Below are 21697 nucleotides of genomic sequence, written 5' to 3' on the forward strand. Positions count from 1 at the left end.
AATAACAACCCAGGTTTAGAAGACTTAATAAGCCTAGTCAACCTTGATTCTGAAACTGTAGGTGTATCAAATACACCTGGGAAGACTAATGAACATAAACTTTCTGGAGCTCCACCCTCACTAAAGCATTTTCAGGTGATTCTGATGTAGGGGCATATTTGGAAACCACCAGCTTTCAGAATGGCTTCCAGAACACCCATAAGCAGAGAGGAATCATTTCTACTTTCATCTTAAAGGAGGTAAAAAAAAAAAAAGGATCAAACATGGAATGGAGAAGGTTGAAGGAGGATAAACACATATGAAGCTTAACCACTCTCTCAAAACATTACTTATATCAAAAATAACAAAAGACAGCTTCCTTGCCCCTCCCTGGCCTGGTTCCACCAGCCTGGGAGTCCCACTTTTTTGGTTCCTTTTCTCCTCAATAAACTTTTTTCTTTCTCTAAACAAAAAAACAAAAACAAAAACACAAAAAACAAAAGAATGTACAATGAAAACAATTTAATGATTTCAAGTGATTAAGGATTTACATTTTCAGCTCAATTTTTCAAATGAAAAGGTGAAATCCCAGGCGCCAGTAAGTCTGTGGACAATACCACCAGTGTAGGATATATAATTTCATTTCCATCACTCATAATTACTATCTCTATTTTACAGGTGGGAAAATGTTCTACCAAGAGGCTAGGTAATTCTCACAAGTCACAGAGCTACTAAGGGGCAAGGATGCTGGGGCTGAGACCCCAGGTCTGTCTAGTTGTAGCACCAGTGTTCCTAACATGACTGGCCCAACTTGCCATTACTTCTAAAGGAACTGCATTCATGGTTCGAGTTGGGGATTTTTTTTTTGTCTCTCCTGGGGCTGTATTTGCTTTTCCTCTGGTGATGTCACCAGGGACTAAATGACCATTTCACAGTAGTTCAGGCATAAATAACATTCATCAAAGAGAAATCATCCACCACAAAGAGAAAACTCATTCACTGTATCACACTCTTCATATAATAAAACAGACAAATCCAGTCATAGCCTATGTATAAGCTGAGTTATACAAAGAGCATATTACTGCCTGGCCCAAGTCTAAGTTAATTCTTAATAGAGCCTACTGACTTTTTCCATCTGGCTGCACAGACAGCACTCACCGTACACAGCTGATGTTTCCCTCCTTTATGCTTTCATTTTCCCAGAGGTCCTGCCATATCCTTTCTTTAACATGATCTTCTCAGCCCCACAACCTAGTAGTCCTTTCACGCTCTGCTCAGCTATATCTCCTCAGCAGAAACCTTCTCAGACATGCTTCCCACATGTTTCTAAATGTTTCCTTCTTTTTATTTTTTTTAAAGAATTATTCCATTATTGGGCTTCCCTGGTGGCTCAAGGGATTAAGCACCGCACTATGAAACAATCTGCAGCCTCCACAGCACGAGTTTGATCCCCAGCCGGCCAGGGAGCAACCCATATGGCGCAGGAGACCTCTCCTGACTCACCCACTGCTCCCCTCAGCAGTGTACTTCAGTCAATCTGCCTGTTCTGTTCCCCACTGTCTCTGGTGAATCCTCTCACCCCCTGTATCTTGGCCTGTCCCCCAGCTCTTATATGCATAAATAATTTTTTTAAAAAAAGAATTATTCCATTATTGTAGGATTTTTATTTTATTTATTTTTGCACAGAAGAACTGGGGTGTTGGCCAGAAGTGCGGGGGGCAGGGGGTGAGAGGATTCACCAGACACAGAGGAGGGGTGCAGAACAGGCAGATCTACTGAAATACACTGCTGAGGGAGCAGCGGGAGAGACAGGAGAGGTCTGCTATGCCATGTGGGTCACCTCCCTGGCTGGCCAGGGATCAAACTCAGGCCACTTTGCCACAGGAGGGCCGTGGAGGTGGTAGCACTGAGACTTAACCAGTAGGCCGTTAGGGAGGCCCCTGTTTCCCTCTTTTAACCAAATTTTGGAATTAGACAAATGATACTGGCAACTGACTGCCCACTAGAAGGTGCTGCCTGAGAGAAATCCATGGGAGGTACCATGCAAGCACTGGCAAGACAGTGGTAATGGTAATCTTTTATTCTAGTTCCAACACAGCCACCCACTGACTCTCTAAGTGATGTGCTGGTTCCTTGCTGGCTTTAAGTTCTTCACCTATAAAACTATGCTCTGCTTATTTACTCAAATATGAACCCCAGGTTCCTAAATTTGCCTGTTCTGAGCAATTTCTATAGAACTCTGCTACATCCTTTTATGGATGGCACATTAAAGAAATCAAAACTCACAAAAAATTAACCAAAATTAAAATGTCTCCTAATTCAGTCAGAATGGTTTTCTACCTCCATCTGTAATATTATCACCTGAAATTGAGACCCATTCAACCACTGGGGCTTTCAAAAACTGGGCTTCAGTTTCAGTATCACTACAAGAAAGCAATGGCCCCTACAATTTTCAAGATTCTTTCCAACTGTGCTTGTACTTCTCCCTTTTGCTTCACTGAATGTTCATACTTCAAGGGCCAACTTAAGCATGATAACAATTTACAATGATCTTTACACTCTAAAAACCTAGAAATGTAACCTGACACAGCTACAGTACAGTTTAAAGTAAACAATTTTACTTTCAAAAATGCAACAAGCCTTCTAAGAGTAAAGACTCACTTGATACTCAGTATTTTCCTAAGCAAATCCAAAAATTTGAGTACATACAGATGTAACTCAATTAACAATGTGGAACTAAATCACATTTTCAACAGTGAAAAGGTTTCAAATCAATGATCTCACTTCTTAAAAAAAAATAAAAAAGAGCAAAGCAAACCAAAAGTATAAAGGACAGAAATCATGAAATGGAAAACAGTAAAAAGACAAATCAATTAAACCAAATACTGATTCTTTGAGAAGATCAATGAAATTGATAAACTTCTAGCCAAACTGCTAAAGAAAAAGACACAAATTATCAACATGAGAATAAGGAAGGAAACACAACTACAGACCTTATATAAATGCTAAAAGGATATTAAGGAAACATTTGTAACCACTTTATACCAAAATATTTGAAAAGATAAATGGAACAATTTCTTTAAAAGATAAACTATTAAAGTTCACTCAAGAAATTATAACACAAATAGCCCTGTATTTACTAAATAAAATGAATTTATAATTTAAAACCGTCCCACAAAGAAAACATAGCTTCATCAGTGAATTCTACAATATACTGAAGGAAAAAATAGTACCAATTCTATATAAACTCATCAGAAAATTGAAAAGGAAGAAACATTTCCTGGTATATTCTAAGAGACAAGCTTATCCTGATACTAAAGCCAGAAAAAACATTACAATAAAAGAAGAACGCGTACAATATCTATCATAAGGGCACAAAAATTCTTAATAAAATGTTAGCTAATCAAATTCAACAATATATTAATAAAAAGGATAATATACTGATATAAAAAGAATAATACACATGATGTACAGGTGATGTTTGCCCTAGAAATTCAAGTTTAGGTCAACAATCAAAAGGCAAACAATCTAAATCACTGATTCAGACCAAAGAAGAAAACCATTAATCATCTGATAAAATTCAACATCCATTCATGATTTCAAAACCTAACTTAGCAAATAGAAATACAAGGGAATATTATCAACCTAACAAAGAATATCTACAAACAAATCTATAGTTGAGATCATCCTTTAATGGTAAAAAACTGAATGCTAGCCACCTCCCAGCCCACATCAGTAACAAGATAAGGATTTGTTCTCACCACGCCGATTTAACATCATAAAGCAAGAAAAAATTAAGAGCACAGGAGTATTGACAGGCCACAAATTTCAACATCAATATTATTTCTTTAAAAAGAGTATTTCTATGCAAATAGCCAACAGGCATATGAAAAAATGCAAATCAAAACTACAATGCGATACCATCTTACACCAGTGAGAATGGCACATAGTAAAAAAACTAGCAACAACAATGTTGACAAGGATGTGGAGAGAAAGGAACTCTCCTGCACTGCTGATGGGAGTGCAAACTGGTCCAACCTCTATGGAGAGCTTTGTGGAGATTCCTCGATCTACTAAAAATGGAGCTTCCATATGATCTAGTAATTCCACTCCTAGGTATTTACCCAAAGGACACAGAAACATTAATTCAAAAGGACACCTGCACCTCTATGTTTATAGCAGCACTATTTACAATAGCTAAGCTATGGAAACAGCCCAAATGCCCCCAAATAGATGACTGAATCAAGAAGATGTGGTACATATACAAATGGAATATTACTCTGTAATCAAAAAAGATAAACTCATGCAATTTGCAGCAACATGGATGGAGCTGGAAGGGATGAAGCTCAGAGAAATAAGCCAGAAAAAAAAAAGAAAATTACCAATGGTCTCACTCATAGCGGGAAATTAGAAAACCTAAATAAGGGACCAGGAAAATGACAATTATAATAAAGTAAAAATCAAAATCAACAAGCAACTATAAACCAGAGACACACTACGGGGGGAGTAGGAGTGGAGAAGGGAGTAGGATCAAAACAAGGGTGGTGGGAATTGTATGGGGACTATAACCAAGATGAAAATGCATACACTGTGCAAAAATGAAAAATGATGTAAAAAATATATAAAATTTAAAAATTAAATAAAAATAGCATTTCTATATATTAATATTGAATAACTGGAATGTTAAATTTCAAATTACAATTAAAATGGAAATAAAAAATTTTAAAGTTTCATTTAAAAAACAAAATCCTAACAAAGTATGTGCAAATCTGTATGCTGAAGACTACAAAACACTGGTGGTGAAAAGACATCAAAAAAGACCTACAGGGCCTCCCTGGTGGTGCGAGGGGTTAAGCACCCACTATAAAGCTGTTCGCAGCCTCTGCAGCACAAGTTCAATCCCTGGCCAGCCAGGAAGCAAGCCACATGGCGCAGCAGACCTCTCCTGTCTCGCCCGCTGCTCCCCTCAGCAGTGTATTTCAGTCAGTCTGCCTGCTCTGTTCCCCACTCTGTCTCTGGTGAATCCTCTCACCCCCGTACCTCTGGCCTGTGCCCCAGCTCTTGTATGCATAAATAAATAAATCTTAAAAAAAAAAAAAAAAAAAAACCTACATAGTGACCTCCCTGGTGGTGCAAGGGGTTAAGTCTCAGCAAGAGTTCGATCCCCGGCCAGGGAGCCGACCCACCTGGCACAGCAGACCTCTCCTGTCTTGCCCGCTGCTCCCCTCAACAGTGTATTTCAGTAGATTCTCCTGTTCTGCTCCCCACTCTGTCTCTGGTGAATCCTCTCACCTCCCCTACCTCTGGCCTACACCCCAGCTCTTGTATGCATAAATAAATAAAATCTTAAAAAAATAAAAAAAAAAACCTACATAAATTAAAACTATGACTCAATACTGCTGTCAATTCTGCCTTAAATGACTGATGTATAGATTCTATGCACTCTGATCAAAATACAACAGCAGGACTTTTTCTGTAGAAAATGACATGCTGATTTTTAAAATATATATGGAAGGCAAGGGAACAACAATATAGAAAACAATTGTTAAAAAGAACAATAATGGAAGCCTTATACTACTTGATTTCAAGATTCATTATTGTCTATTGCAATCAAGATATTGGCAAATATCTTGTGTGTGATACTAGCAAAAGCACTGACATTGATCTCAACAAAGGTACAGAGGCAATTCATCAGAGAAAAAAGTCTCCTCAACATGATTAGTAATTGTCACAAGGTCAATTGGATATCTATATGTAAATAAACTACAATCCACACCTTGCTCTAAATACAGACTGGGTGAAAAAAATTACTAATCATTTATCCAATAAAGGATTTATATCTAAAAAGGAAAAAGAATTCTCAAAGAAATCTAATTCTTAAAAATGGTCAAGAAATTTGGATATTTCACCAAAGAAGATACATGCAGGTGACAAATAAATACATTGAAAGATGCTTATTAGTAGCAGTCATTAGGGAAATGAGATTTCAGATCACCATGAGCTACCACAACACACTTGTTAGAAACACTATAATGTAAGAAAACCTAACTGCTACTAGTGAGTGCTAACAAAGATGCAGAAGGAGAACTCCGTCCATTGCTAGAAGGAATGCAAAACTGCACGACCACTTAGGAAATCAGTTTGGTAATTTCTTATAAAGTTAAACATAAACCTACCACATAAACCAGCAATCCTAACTCTAGATATTGACTCAAGTGAAACAAAAATCAAAAAGCTGTTTACAAATGTTTCTAGTATCTTTTTTTTTTTTTTTTGGTAACTTAAAAAAAATTTTTTTAAAGATTTTTTTTTATTTATGCATACAAGAGCTAGAGTGTAGAACAGAGTGGGGAGCAGAACAGGAGGATCTACTGGAATACACTGCTGAGGGGGGCAGCAGGCGAGGCAGGAGAGGTCTGCTGTGCCATTATGGGTTAGCTTCCTGGGCAGGGATCAATCTCTTGCTGCAGTGGCTGGTGAAAGCTTCATAGTGCTGAGACTTAACCCCTTGTGACACCAACGAGGCCCTGTTTCTAGTATCTTAATTGCCCCAAGTTGGAAACACTCTAAATGTCTTGCAAATGGTTGAATGAGCATTTAATGGAATACTATCCATCACTAAAAGAGAGTGAACTATTTTAAAATCAATTTTAAATGCATTATGGTAATGGAAAATACCACTATTAAAAGAATAAATGTGTATGATTATATGACATTCTGGAAAAGACAAAAACTACAGGAAACCAAAAAAACAAATGAATAAACAAAATATTGCTTCAGTGGTTGCCAGAGACTAGAGGGTGGGAAAAACCACAAGGAACAAGGAGTGTGTGGAAATGTTAGGGGATGAGGAAATGGTTCTATATCTTTGTTGTAGTTATACTGTTATTTGTCAAGTCACAAAACTACACACAAAAGAGATAAATTTCACTGTATGCAAATGATACCTTAATAAAAATATACACTAAGTTTTCCCATCTAACAATAAATATATCACACCGGGCCTCTCCTGGTGGCGCAGGTGGTTGGGCACAGCGCTGTGAAGCTGTCCGCAGCCTCTGCACCGCCAGTTTGATCCCAGCCGGCCTGCAAGGGTTCCACATGGCGCGGCAGAGCTCTCCTGTCTCGCCCACTGCTCCCCTCAGCAGTGTATTTCGCCAGTCTGCCTGTTCTGTTCTCCGCCCTGTCTCTGGTAAATCCTCTTACCCTCCCGCACATCTGTCCTGTACCCCAGTTCTTGTATAAATAAATAAAATCTTTAAAAAAAAAAACAATATATTACACCTTTACATCTCTTTAATACTTCAAAAAGTTTTGCAATTTATTTAGGTTCTACATATTTTTTATTGCTAGTATTTACGGATTTTTGGGCCTCCCTGGCAGTGCAGTGGATTGAGTGCAGTGCTGAGAAGCTGTCCGCAGCCTCTGCAGCACGGGTTTGATTCCTGGCCGGCAGGGAGATACCCATATGGCATGGCAGACCTCTCCTGCCTTGCCCGCTGCTACCCTCAGCAGTATCTTCTGTCCATCTGCCTGTTCTGCTCCCTGCTCCATCTCTGGTGAATCCTTCACTTTCCCATCCTCTGGCCTGTACCCCAGTTCTTGTATAAATGAAAATAAATCTTTAAAAAAAATTTACTTATTTTTGGCTAAAGGATAAGTACATTTTTTCCAACTCATCACCCTATGACATCACTATTTCATCCCAGCACTAACCCCTTCGCTCTACACCTGTACCCTCTCCTCCCTTAGTTTTCATCATAGTATTTATCACCACTCAATATTGTCTGCATTTCTTGTACCTCAGTGAGATAGTCATTCTCTAACAGTCTCTACAAGAGTTTCACTACAATTTCCAGCTTCTCAGGTTAAAGAATGTTAGTCTCCTGTTTGTATTTCTACCTTATAAAATTCAATAGATAGATACAAGGCAATAATAATTCATTACAAAGCATTCCTTTTCCTAATATAAAATAATGTCCTCTGTCACTGTTTTTGCTTCGAAGTCCACTTTAGACTTAAAAGTGCTTTTTAGACTGGTGCTTTCTTTTATATGAATTTGGCTGAGTGATCTACCCATCTGAATACTGCTATTATTTTGCTACTTTATTGAATAAGGCTCTTTTATTAATAGGGGTGTTAAAAGCACCCCTATTTTATTTATGCTTACTGCTATATTTGGTGTTACATGTTTTCTGACATTTTAAAGCCTTGCTAGGGGTTTCTTGCTTTATTTCTCCTAACGTAGGAAACACAGTTTCAAAAAATTTCCCCAAAAGTCCTTTAACCTACATTTTTAAAGATTCAAAATTTGATGTACATCAAATCTATTTTAAAACAAGAGTGAGACATAGCATAAATATTTATTATACTTAGGTTATCACACACTATGTCAAAAAACTTTTCAAGATAGTTGTTTGGTATTCTAGCATATGGATGAGCTTTCCTTTGCTTACTTATTGATAAAATAATTGGCTTATTTCCAGTGTTTCTCAGGAAGCTACTAGAGATTGTTCTCTATCCAAAATAATGGCATATGAGGTCCATAACTTAAGAAATACAAAGTAAAAAGCAAAAGGAATTTCCAGAATGTAGGCAAAGGCAAGTCTAAAGGTCACTCACTAAGTACAGACTGGAGAACAGAGAATACCAGGAGATATATCTTTAAAATACTTGATAAATTTCACTGCATTGAAAGAAGCCTAGGCAAATTAATGTAAGTAATTGTGAAATTATCCTATTTCCCGAAATGAGAAAATTACTAAACCAGGGAAAAACATAAAATCATAAAAGAAAGGAAATGTAATCATAGGACAAATAATTTAAATACTGAATATTAAAATGCAAAAAATTGATATAACTTTTATCAAGAAGATGAAGGGAGTGTTTAGGGGAACGAAAAACGTTTATTCCATAATAGCAATTCTACAGATAATACCAGAGGTAAAAAAGAGAATATCATAAGTTCATTATCTATAAATATATATATGCATAGATAAGAAACCAATAAAATGTGATTTATGGGCAAGGGTAGATAGATATCTCCTTTTATTTTATGTATTTTTTTTAAACTAGCTTCATATATTACTTTAATAAAAAATAAAAAATAATGTAAGCATTCAGATAGACAATTTATTATCCTGATATTATACAGATTATTCTGCATTATTTAATGGTCTAAAACCAGTTAGATAACATAGGACTTGTCTAGTCCTTAATAATTGATTGACTGCACCTCTAAAATTATTTGGGCCACGTGTCTTTGAGACATAAAAGTAAACCTAACAATCTTTTTGATTTCACTCCTAGAAATTATTCAAATAAAGTTTTTCATCTTATTGTGTCAATTTTGCCTTTATGGCATCACAGAACCTTTATAATTTCTGGATGTTCTCTTCACATGGTCACAGTTACCAAATATTTGTTTATTTTAATGGTCTTTTCGTGGAACCAGTTCTTAATTTTACTTAACAGTTCTATGAGAGAATGAATGCTGGGCCAACCATTAATTTCTTCGTGCATTTTCCCCTCTCGTCTTGGTTCATTTATTTTATTTATTGTATTTTTAAAGAACATCTTTATATTGATAAATTAACACAGAAAAGCACATGGGAGAATGGACAGCTCAATAAACTACCAACAGATGTCTTTTATCCACCTTGCTAAGTAAAAGGCTTAAATGTCTATAAATTTTAGATCACTAACAAAAATGTTTATAGCTATGAGTTCTTCCTTAACATGACTTTTGCCACAATCTATAAATTTTTTATATGTGATATTTTGTTTTGGCTAATTTCTTAAAATCTGTAATAGAAGTTTTGATTTCTTCTTTTACCAAAAAAAAAAATATAGATGGTTAACAGCTAAAATATTAAAAACTCATTAAACTAACTCCCACAAAAATGAACCTACTTGGAAATCTTTTTATTAGTGCCTTATTTCAGTGCATTATTACCTGAGAATGCAGCCTGATCTGAGATTTTTTTTGGTGGCTTAGCACAGAATTTAAAAACAAGCTTGTAAATGTGCTTTCTATTTGGTAGCCAGTAGTGAGTACTGTATGTGCATTTTTTCAATTTACACTTGCTAAATTGTGTTAATGACATTCTTTTTTTTTTAAAGAGTAGTAGTTACCAAAGGGTGTCTGTTAGTGGTGGGGGGCACCCTGGACTGGATGTGACCTGGGAGCAGGACCATTATCCCTCAGACAAGTGCAAAGCCAACACAGGCAGACAGAAAGACTGTGATGTTTGGCCCGTGGCTGAACATTACCCATTAATGCGATTCTAACTCAGGGCCTGGTTGCTTTGATTTGGGGCCTGCTGTCTGATGTTTTCTTTTGGAAATTTTTCTTTCTTTTTTTTTTTTTAAAGATTTATTCATTTATGCATACAAGAACTGGGGCACAAGCCCAAAGTGTGGGGGGTGAGAGGATTCACCAGAGACAGAGGGGGGAACAAAACAGTTAGACTGACTGAAATACACTGCTTAGGGGAGCAGCAGGTGAGTCAGGAGAGGTCTGCTGTGCCATGTGTTGCTCCCTGGCTGGCCAGGAATCGAACTCATACTGCTGAGGCTGTGGATTGCTTCATAGTGTGGTGCTTAACCCCTTGCGCCACCAGGGAGGCCCATGTGTTAATTACATTCTTCATATTCTTTTCCCCCTCTCCTGTTCAACTTATGTCAAATTCTGAGAGGTATGTTACAAAGCCACCTCCATAATTGTGGTTTACATTTTTCTTTCTCCTTCTTCATCACTCTCAGTTAAAATGTGCTTGGTATTTCCCTGAGAAAAGAAGCAATTCCACAAGTTCCTACCACCAACCACATCCATTCACTAACTTCAGACTCTGTTTCAAAATTATGGCTATGAAAGGAGAGAGAGATATGAAAGAGATCTTTCTTTTTTTAAGTAATAGGCAAATATTTAGCATATTTAATTCTAATATTAGGAGCCTGTAAAAAGATAGAAGATAGCACCACAAACAAGAACAGATTTCTTAAGGATTCCAGGAAGAGAAGTGATGGACATCAGAGGTGAAGGAATTGGGTATATATGTCCACTCTTCTGATAGGAGTGGATACAAGAGAGTATGGTTTGAAAATCTGGTTCAAGAAGTTTAGGGTGTATCCCTCAAGGGGCTTCTAATTTCTCTGGAATAGGAAAAAAGCCATCATCTGGGGAGCAGAAATGGAGAGAGAGACCCATAGAGCTGAAGTGTACAGAGGCTTGAAATAGCCATTATGGACACCAAGAAGTGTTCTCAGTAGAAAATAGGCTCGAGGTCATAAAAGTACAGCAATATAGTGTCAATCTCTTTAGTTGTGTAAACAGGATTCCAGAGGCATCAGCAACCCAGTAAATGCATGAACACAGACAAATATCTTGGTTTATCCAAGGTGAGAATTTCTCCAAACAAGTAGAACAAAATAAAACCAAAGGGAAAAGGATCTGTCAGGATACTGACAGATTATAGAATAATTCACCACAAAATCTAAACTATAATATATGAGGAGAAAGCTAAGGGGGTGTTGTTCACATAAAGAAAAAAGGCAGAACTAAGGGACTGGAGCTTTACCCAGCTTTACCCAAAGAACATATTGTAGAATTATGGATTGCATTACAAAGATGGTGGGACACGCCAATAGAATTACTGAAATAGTATTTGGGAAAAAGGTAATTTAAGAAGATAGCAAAGTCTACTGTGTCATCACAGGAGTTGGTGGCATTAAGTGAAAAGAGAAAGATTAACAATCTAAGAGATCAAGGAGCTGGACTGTTTATGAAGAATCAGAAAGTAATATAAAGCTATATACAGCAGAAGTTGAGGCAGAGAGGAAATGATATGCCAGGGACTGAGTCTATCAAGGAGTAAGGAAAGGAACCCAAAAGAAAGTTATTGAAAGTGATGAGGGCAAGTTGAAGACATGCAGTTTTTTCAAGGAATAAAGAATAATGGTCTAGAAGATACACTGACTGTCAGGACACTGGTCCCATATCATAATGTATAGGATTTGAGTGGTGGCCCAGTGTAACCCCATACTCAGGAGAAAGCCAAGTTTCAGTTAATGCCCAGAGGACAAGAAAACATTCAACAAAGACACTGAATACAGGAAGATTTGCATTATCACCAGAGCAGTAGTTACCAAAGGCAAAATGTAAAGAGCATTTCTTAAAGCTTTCCTTAAGTGAAAACATGACTGGGGGAAAAAAACAGGACAGACCAAGGAGATAAAGACTTCATTCTAAGGCTCCAAGAAGATGGTAGTATCTGAGATCTTAAATATTCATGGTAGCGGAACATGTAGTCCCTATATTGCTATAACAATAGTTATAGCAAAATTTTCCTGTGCATCTATACAGGTCAACAGAAGGCTGGTAACAGGGTTTGCGACATGTGGCTGAATGAAAGGTAGCTGTGGTGCAAGGTCATGATGAGGTTCTTGTCAAGAGCAAAAAAAGATGAGTATATGGTGAGGAGAGACAGGCTATTTATTGGTAGACTTAGGTCTCTTCACATGGTTACATTCCTGCATTCATTTCCTAATGTACAGTTCTGCAAATGAGAAGTCTGAGCCAACGAACTCCCTTTCCCAGGGATAATCTGAATTTTTCCCTACCTACCAAGCTATGTAAGAATACCCAGGCTCTCCTTTCAATACTCCTCTGTGGCACTTAGTGTACCCCTTTTAGTCTGAAGACTCAAGTATTTCTTTAGTTCTGGTAAACTTTTTCAAAATATCACTTCTTTTCATGGCTCATTAGAATCTAGATGTATATTCAATGTTTCATTCCAGAAACCATTGTATCTAAAACCATACTTCAAATGAGTAACTCTTCAAATTTATAATTCATTATAAATCCAAAGGAAACCAATCAAAATCAACCAAACTGGCTCATCTTTTATCATCTTCTTTTACCTGCATTTAAATCAGAAATATTTTATAATCTTTCTTTCCCCAATGAAACATGCACCTTTTCTATTATTACTCCTGCCGACTCTTGGTTGATTTTAAAACTGAATGCAACAGAGCTCTGATTATCTGGCTTGTGGTAAAGATCAAACGTATGCAACAAATGAAAGCTTTTTAAGATAAAGTTTTAACATAAAGTTAACATAAAGTATTTAAGAAGCAACACATACCTACCAGTTTCCTACGGAAAATGACCACACTACCCATTCTAATTGTAAGATTCTTAATTTTTCTATAACAATACTTTCTTAATTTAAAAAAAAGCATAAAGCTCTATGTAGAAAAGATCAAGACATTAAAAAACCACTAAATTATATTTAAGAAAGTGTGAGTATTTAGGAATCTAACATTTCTAGTTACCTTGAAGCATGCATCTATAGGCAGACTCAGATATAGCATAGATGTGTGGAGGCATCTCGTGACGCTTCTTCCCTCTGTACATTTCAATGATATTCTCAGAGTAAATTGGGAGATTCTTGTAAGGATTTATGACCACACAGAAGAGACCAGAGTAAGTCTAGAATAAAAATAAAATATCATGTTAAAACATGCATATATCGGATACAGTCCTATCAAAAGAAAGAAACCACATATTTATTTGAACAGGAGGACCTTCATCATTTGCATAATTAATTTATCCCTAAAATTAAATCTAGCCCATGATGGGCAAATCCAAACCATACATGGTTCTCTCACAAATGTTTATTTATTAAATGATACCTTCCCCAGATTCCACTCCCTTATCTACAAAATAGAAATAATAATACACGCTTTAAGACTTCATAGGGTTACTCTAAGATTCAAATAATGTTATATGCCTTTTCACACACATTATCTTGTGAGTACATAAGGTATGTAAAGTTCATTAATTTAGTTTCAGATTCCACATTGTACCTGTTCTTTAAGAAAATATCAAATTTGAGTACAAAGAAAAATATGCACAATTATCTGAAAAAGTTTTACAAAAAAGATTCTCAAACATGTAAATCTTTTTATTCTTCTAATTTTATTTTGGAAAATGTTTTATTCTCACAAAGATAATTTGTTAAATTGTTATAGGCTATTTTTAAATGTTTTATTTTCTAATACAGTAAATAGCTATAAATATAACTCAAACCCATATGAACTACAGCTCGTTTAGGGGTACCAAATAATTCTTAGGTGTCACTAGCCTGCAATATACAAATCTTTCTTGATCAATACAGTTATCATTACTCAGACTTGACTATGAACACTTTTAATTTTGGGGTTTTTAAAATTCATATAGAACAGTTTCTGAAAAAAATCTACAAAACTGACTCTGGGAGTGGTTTTTTTTTTTTTTTTTTGTGGGACCCTCGCCGGTGGCCGGGGACTGAACCAGTACTGCAGAGGCTGCAGGCAGCCTCGCAACCCAGCGCTCAACAGCTGCACCACCAGGGGAGGCCCTGACTCTGGGAGTTATGGATAAACAAGAGCACAGTTAGGATTGCTACCAGATGTTCAGGTCCTCTGAGGGACTGACAGCATTTGGGAAGGGCACTCAGTTTCAGGATGAAGCAAACCTTTCATGTAAGGTAATTTGGGCAGACCATATCTAAAGATAGGAGGACACTGAAAAAGGCTAAGGATTGATGGTACTCAGGTCATGGCTTGCTTCTGGGGGGCGGGGAACACTAAGGGCATTCTAACCAATTGCTGGGCTCGTAAAGGTTGAAAACCTTGGCAATTGCCACCAGGAGGCACTCTAGAGACTACAGCAGTTACCAATGCCACAAGAGGATGAAAGTCTGCTAGCGCAAATTAAGTGATCAGAATCACCTCTCTAGTTGTTCTCCTTATATCCTAACTCACAATTGTAGGCTCAGTTACCTTGCAGGGTGTACTTCCTGCCTAGATTAGAGATACAGAAGACGACAAAAGGCAGGCTCCTGCCCTAAGCTCACCGATTATCTTCCTTACTTCTGAACTGAGGAGATGGACATCTGCCCCTGTTTGCCAGAGGCTGAGTAATTACTTGCCCCTCCCTTGCTGACCACTTGAGTCTTCAGACTGTGAGCTTTCTCATGCATACAGCACACACCTCTGAGAAATCTGGCTAACTCTTGGGTTTCCCACACCATTATCTTGGCACTTTCTTCCAACTAAGTCTCCTCTGCTAACTAGTCCAGGCTCTTTCAGGCACCCATATGACAAAAAGGCAGTAAGAAACTACAAAAAGATTTTATTTAGGATGAGTAAACTAAGGAGGCTTTCTTAGTATTTTACTTTTTTATTGCGTTTAACTTAAATACAGGAAAGCTAACAAATCATAACTATATACCGTGATGAACTTTTATAATACCTTTTTTTTCATAAACAGTTAGATTATAGACTAAAATGAGGCTATACATTCTGTACTTCACTTTTGTAAGTGTATGACATAGCATGTATATCGTACATAATAGCATAGCATGTATGACACAGTAACAGATCACTAACAATGATATGTTTAATCAAATAATTCCCACGTGTATATCTACCACTTGGTAGGGACTTTTCTGAGGACAAGAATTACAAAGGTGAGTAAATCTCACAAAAATGAGTAAGTCATCATAAGTCAAGGTTAAATAATAATCAGTATCCTGTGCTTGCCAATGAGGGACAGTAATAAATGTTTAGGTGGAAATATTAAATTTAAGTACTTAAAAAGCAAAGTTCTAATGACCTAGAAATTCGCTCAAATATTGCGCTCCTGCATAACGGATAATTGAAGCAATACTTAACCACTTCTGTCTTCTCCAACGCATGTGGCAGGAGTGTATATGTTGCTAAAATACTTTCTCTGGAGATCTTAGTGTTCAAATTAAACTTCATTCAGTATTTGTATATACACGCAGAAAGTATGCTTTCAAGAAAAAAACACCCTGGGTATGAAGACAATAAATACGCACTAAACAAACAAGACATAACCTAAAAGACTAAAAAGAGAGAAGCACATAACCAGAAAGAGGAAGCTGAACACATAGTACCTAGGAGTGGGCACGCAACAAACCCCGACACTTAGAGTCCTGGCCCTCATGTGCCTACAACACTAGGTACAAGATTCAGACCTAGATGGCTTTGATGCTATTTTTAAAGAGCATTAAGTCAAAAGAGGAATAAAGGAATTCCTATTAAAATAATATGAGCATAAAACCTGGTGGCAAGATTTACCCAAGACTGGAGCAAGATGACCAGTCTAGCTGAAAATAGCTGTACCATGGAAAGAGAGAGATAAGAGCCTAGAAAGGCAAACTGGACAATTTAGTTGCTGTCCTCGCTGAGTGATCAGACATTACAGGTTCAGGAGAGAAGAGTGATCAAAAGAAAGAAGCATTTTTTAAAAAGTGTAAGTCTGGCAGTTATATGGAAAATAGATTGAAGGGGCAAGAGGTGAGAAGCAGGAAATGGAAATCTGGCACAATTACAGGGCCCAAAAGAAAGAAAAGGCAATATGCAAATGGAGAAGAGATGAGTCATGGGTAAGCTGGATGGAGACTCCTTAGTACTCAGAAGCCCTGAATATAGAAAAACCATTTAAGATGCAATTAAAGATGACTCCAGGGTTTTCAAGCTTTAGAGATTGGCAAAGTTACTGACGGACAGGAAAAATAATTTGATTTGTGGGAGAAGATAATGAATACCCTTTAGCATTCTGAGAATGTGGTATGTTAAAAGGGGATTCATTGTGGTAGGTGAGCCCTGTAGGATGCCTGGAGAGCAGCTGGCAGTCCTGGAGTGCTAAAGCCTTGAGAAAAATTGCAATGGCTCGAGGGATGAGAGACATATGAAAAGATTTGTGCTGAAAAACCTGCCATTTTTCAAATATGCTATATGCTGCTTTATACACCCAGGAATGTGATCATTCACATATCCTGTGTAGTATTGAGAAACTTTACTAGGCTTTAACTTTACTCAGTTTAAGAATGCAAGGATATGTACATAATTTTTTTTATAGGCTGAAAGGATAAGAGAAACAGGAAATGGAGACAGATGCAGATACCAATGCAACAGTCTCCTATTAGGAACAGGGACTGAACTGGGAGCATCACATACCTACAGCTCTCAGAAGAAATCAGACCACCACTCAAAAGGGAAGATAGAGAAAAAAGAATAATTCACACCATTTGTAAATATTGCACCTATATAAAATTCACAAGTGTTACTTAAAAAAAAATAAAAATCCTATATAATGAGGAAAAGAGAATCACCCAGAGACAGAGACAGAAATTAATAATGGAAATTATCTACAAATAAGCTGAAAGAAACATTAGGTAAGAGATTTAAAATTGCAACAGAATGTAGTATAAGTGAGCTCAAAAAATAGAACAAAGGTAAAATAGTAAAAATACATAGGACAGATGATAAAGCAAAGAAAACTTAAAATTAATAATTATTGGTCCTTTGGAAGAAGAAAGGTCAAATGTCTTTAAAAACAATAATCAAAAATAAACTTGAAGACTGTGTGTGTGGCATTAATTTATCACCATTTTGCAGACAAAGACACTCTTAACACATGAATGGGACCAGCAACACCTAAACTGCCTGACTACGGGCTCACTGACAACATCAATCTCAGCTTCCTAAAGTGAGAAACAACCTAGCATTATGTGCCTCCTGACTCCCAATCTGATCAAGCCTCTAGATCCAAAGACCCAGAAGCACCAAAGGAATGCAAACAACAAAGTCTAGAATATGAAAAACCAAAGAACAAATGACTTTGTTTCTTCAAGTTTTAAAAAAGGAGGGGAAACATATAAGAAGAGACATAGCAATCCATTACAATATATTGCCTTTGTCTGAATCTGGAACTGAATAGACCAACTATAATAAATATTAATGAGCAATAAGGAAAGTCTGAAAAGTGATGGAATATTTGATGACACAGATTTTTAGGCAGATTATAGTTACAAGTTCCAAAATCTTTTGCTGAGCAAGCAAGAAGCTGAGCCAAGCTTACAGCATGCAAGACTAAGAGAACAAAACTTAAAATTTCCAACCCACCTAAGAGCAGGGTAAACACCCAGGCGATCAGTTAGGACCCAATGGCTGCACTCTAATTGTTAAGACTTTACCAGAAATAGATCAGCCCTCAAACAGCAAGAAGACAACTTGGGAAGGATGTCAATCACTAACAGACCTATAATATGCTGGTTCTCCTTAGCCTAAATGCCTGCCCAAATCAAAACTCTAGAAAGAGTTTAATGTCATCCAGACCCTCAAATTACCTCACAATGTGTTATGTACAATAACTGGTAATATATGACAAAAAGTTGTTACTAAAATTCAAGGTAATATCTGGATTTCCTGGGACCCTATTTTTGTTGACTTTATTATCTATCATCTTGGGTAATAATATGTTCAAGAACTTAAAAGACATGGTTGGAGATTCTGGCAGAGAACTGAAAGCTATTAAAAGAAAAGGCAAATGAAAATTCTAAAACTGAAAAACAGTATCTGAAATTAAGAATTCAATGGATGTGTTTAATGACAAGTTAGATACAGCTGAATTAAGACTTAGTTCCTTGATATTTCAATTAGGAGCAAATATCCAGACTGAAGTATAGGAGAAGAACAGATGAAAATATGGAAGGGATATGGTGAAAAGGTCTGATATATGAAGCATTTGAGTGTAAGAAGGAAAAAAGAGAATGAGTAGAAGCAATATGTGAAGTGATAATGGCCATGGATTTTCAAAAAACACAAACATCTATGGCATCATCAAGCCATAGATTCAAAGACTCTATAAACTCCGAGCAGAATATATAAAAGAAAATCTTACTTTAGCACATCAGAGTTAAACTAAAACCAAAGACAAAGATTTTAGAAATAGCCACTAGGAAGAAAACATAGACCACTGCCAAAGGAACAACAATAAAGCTATAAGCTCAACTCTCAACAAAAAAAGATGGAAGACAGGACAGAACACATTGCAATGGTATCTTCATGGGACTGAAAGAAAATAATTGTCAGTTTTGAATTCTAAGTCCAATGGGTGGAAATTTCAAAATGAAAGAGAAATAAAAACACTGTCAAAGAGAGATCCTCTCTAAAAGAAAGATGGAAGTTAAGAGGTGTAGAAAAAAATGAAAAACAACAGGAAGCAAATGGATAAAACTAAAAGATACCGACTACATTAAAAAGTGAGTAGATATCTTGTGGGTTTTTAAATGTAGAGCTATAAATACATGTAAATATACATAAACAATAGCAGCAAGACTTACTTAAATTTGGGAGAGAGAAATAAATGGAGTTCAAGTGTTCTGAGGGCCTTTCATTATCCAAAAAGGACAAGAGTTCCAGTTTATATCAGTGTTCAAAAGGTCAAGGATGCATGTTAGATTAGATAAACTAACAAGTTAAACTATTATTTTAAAAGACAAATAATAAAAGGAAGCATAAAGGAAGGAGGAAAATAAGCATAGAACAGGTAAGACAAAGAAAGAGTAATGATTCAAACAGCTGACTTAAACTGAAAAATTTCAGTCACAACATCGTATGTATATAAACTAAAAATATTAATGTTGTCAGACAGGACAAAAATAACAATTATAGGTTGTTTATGAGAGACAAACCTTAAGTACCAAGACTCAGAAAAGCTGAGATTAAAAGCCTAGAAGACAATGAACTATGCACTTTATTTTTTTTAAGCAAAAAAAAAAAAAAAAAAAGAAAGCTAATACTAATATCAGGCAAAGTAAACTTTGGAAGAGACATTACTAAAAACAAAGACAATCTCATGATGACTCATTAGAAAGATACACAAACTCTAATTTGTATCCACATGATGACATAGCTTCAACAAGTATACAGCAAAAAATGATAAAAACTAAAACGATTTTAACAGTAACTTACAGAACAAGCAGATAAATAAAAAACCATAAGGACATAAAAAACTGAATAATTAGGACACTGCATCCAAGAACCGCACCATATATGCATTTTTAAAGCACATAATGACCTCTTACCCAAACTGACCAGAAGATGGACTATAACACAGTCTAACAAAACTTCAAAGGACTGAGTCATTCAGGGTAAGCTTGACCAAAGAGGGCTTATGTCAGAAATAACAAAAATCAACTTGGAAGTCCCCTTCTGTTTGGGAATTAAGCAACTTACTTCTAAAAACCCTTTGTGTCAAAACACAGACTTCCTGGTTATTTTCAACAGAATGATAATTAAACACAACAAATTAAAACTTGTAGAAGACAGCGAAAGTGTATTTTCTTAGACTGAAATTTAAGAGCCTTTAAAACACATATTAGAAGATAACTGGAAAAGTTCATTGTTCACTTTATACAGCTCAAGAATTAGAGGACAAGTCTGTGAATAAGAGAGGTGGATCTAAACCCTGGAGAGAGATTCTAACTCCTTGAGGCCACTGCTGTGCAGAGTCCTCGGGTTAAGGCAAGAGCACTATATCTAAGCAGAAAGCCAAACCTTCGGTTAAGGTATTGAGGAATAAAAAGAAAGCAGAATACATTAAACTCAAAGTTATTGGATAGGATAGCAGCAAAGTTCACTTCAAAGTGAAAATGACATCTCAAGAAACATAAAGTTCATACTGCCACAGACAGTAAAAAAAAAGACAGCTATGGTGAAAGTAATGACAAACATGGCTTACTGAAGAGAAAACATTTTAGAATTATCTCGATTTTGTCCCAGAAAAGTTTTAATTTTCATTACCAGTTATGCGTGTAAAAATATGTTCAACAGAACAGTGCTTTTTTTTATTTGTACTTTGCCTATGAGTTTAAATGGACATTGTACCAGTTTCATTAAAATAAACAAAATATTTGTACTGATGTTCATTTATTTTTAAATGAACAGAAAGAAAATGCCTAAAAATAAGGTTTTTTTGTATAATACTAGAAATTATTTTTTGTACATGGTACAAATAAATTTACAGTGATGATGATCATGACTTTGGCTGTGAAGACAGAAAGTTACAAAGTGCCTTCTGAATCAAGGATTTATTTAATCAAGGTCACAATACCTTCTTAAATACTCAAGAGTTCTGGGCCTCCCTAGTGGTCTAGTGGTTAAGTCTCAGGGCTATCACCAGGATCCGCCTAAGTTTGATCCCTGTAAGGAGCTAACCCACATATGGCACAGCAGACCTCTCCTCTCTCACAGTTTATTTTAGTAAATCTGCTTGGTCTGCTCCCCACTCTGTCTCTGGTGAATCTTCTCACTTCCCACACCTGTGGCCTACACCCCAGTTCTTCTATGCAAAAACAAAAAAAAAAATTTTTTAAATACTCAAGAGTTCTATTTTTTCCAACATCTTGACATTCCTCCATGGCATATATATGAGTTATGCAATGATACTGAATAGGCATGTCAAAATTGTTAATTAATTGATTCATATTGAAAATTTCAGTTTTCCCTATAACAATTTACAAAATGTTCTCTGCTTACTTAAGGTTTGGTATATTTTGTCTATATTTTCCTTTTATTTTTATCTTAAATATTTAAATTTGTATAAAATTGAAATACCAAATATGTTCTTTAAAAAAAAAAGACTATTAGAGGACAAATTAAATCCTCTAGGAGAAAAGAGAAACAAAACAAATGGGTGAAATACAGACAAATAGGTAATTAGATGAGTAGATAGAAAAAAAGAGGATTAACAAAGTCAAAAGTCTATTCTTTGAAAAGATTAATAAAATTGTTAAAACTCTGTTGACTTTTTAAAAGTAGTAGTGATTATTAGCATCAGAAGTAAAAGAACATCACTAAA

At 36.1% G+C, this 21697-nt stretch overlaps 1 protein-coding gene across 3 annotated transcripts in view; it reads right to left on the reverse strand.

Annotated features, from left to right (window-relative positions):
* Nucleotides 1-21697, reverse strand: part of MYH10 (myosin heavy chain 10) — a 143666-nt gene that overhangs the window by 108729 nt on the left and 13240 nt on the right. For all 3 annotated transcript variants that reach the window (XM_037494707.2, XM_037494708.2, XM_054689852.1), the window contains one exon: nucleotides 13315-13471. In XM_037494707.2, the coding sequence (XP_037350604.1) occupies nucleotides 13315-13471 (157 nt within the window). The remainder of the gene's footprint in view (nucleotides 1-13314; nucleotides 13472-21697) is intronic.

The sequence above is a fragment of the Talpa occidentalis genome, unplaced genomic scaffold, assembly GCF_014898055.3.
Source record: "Talpa occidentalis isolate TD23 unplaced genomic scaffold, MPIMG_talOcc4v2.1 talOcc4.7, whole genome shotgun sequence".
Classification (NCBI taxonomy): Eukaryota; Metazoa; Chordata; class Mammalia; order Eulipotyphla; family Talpidae; genus Talpa; species Talpa occidentalis.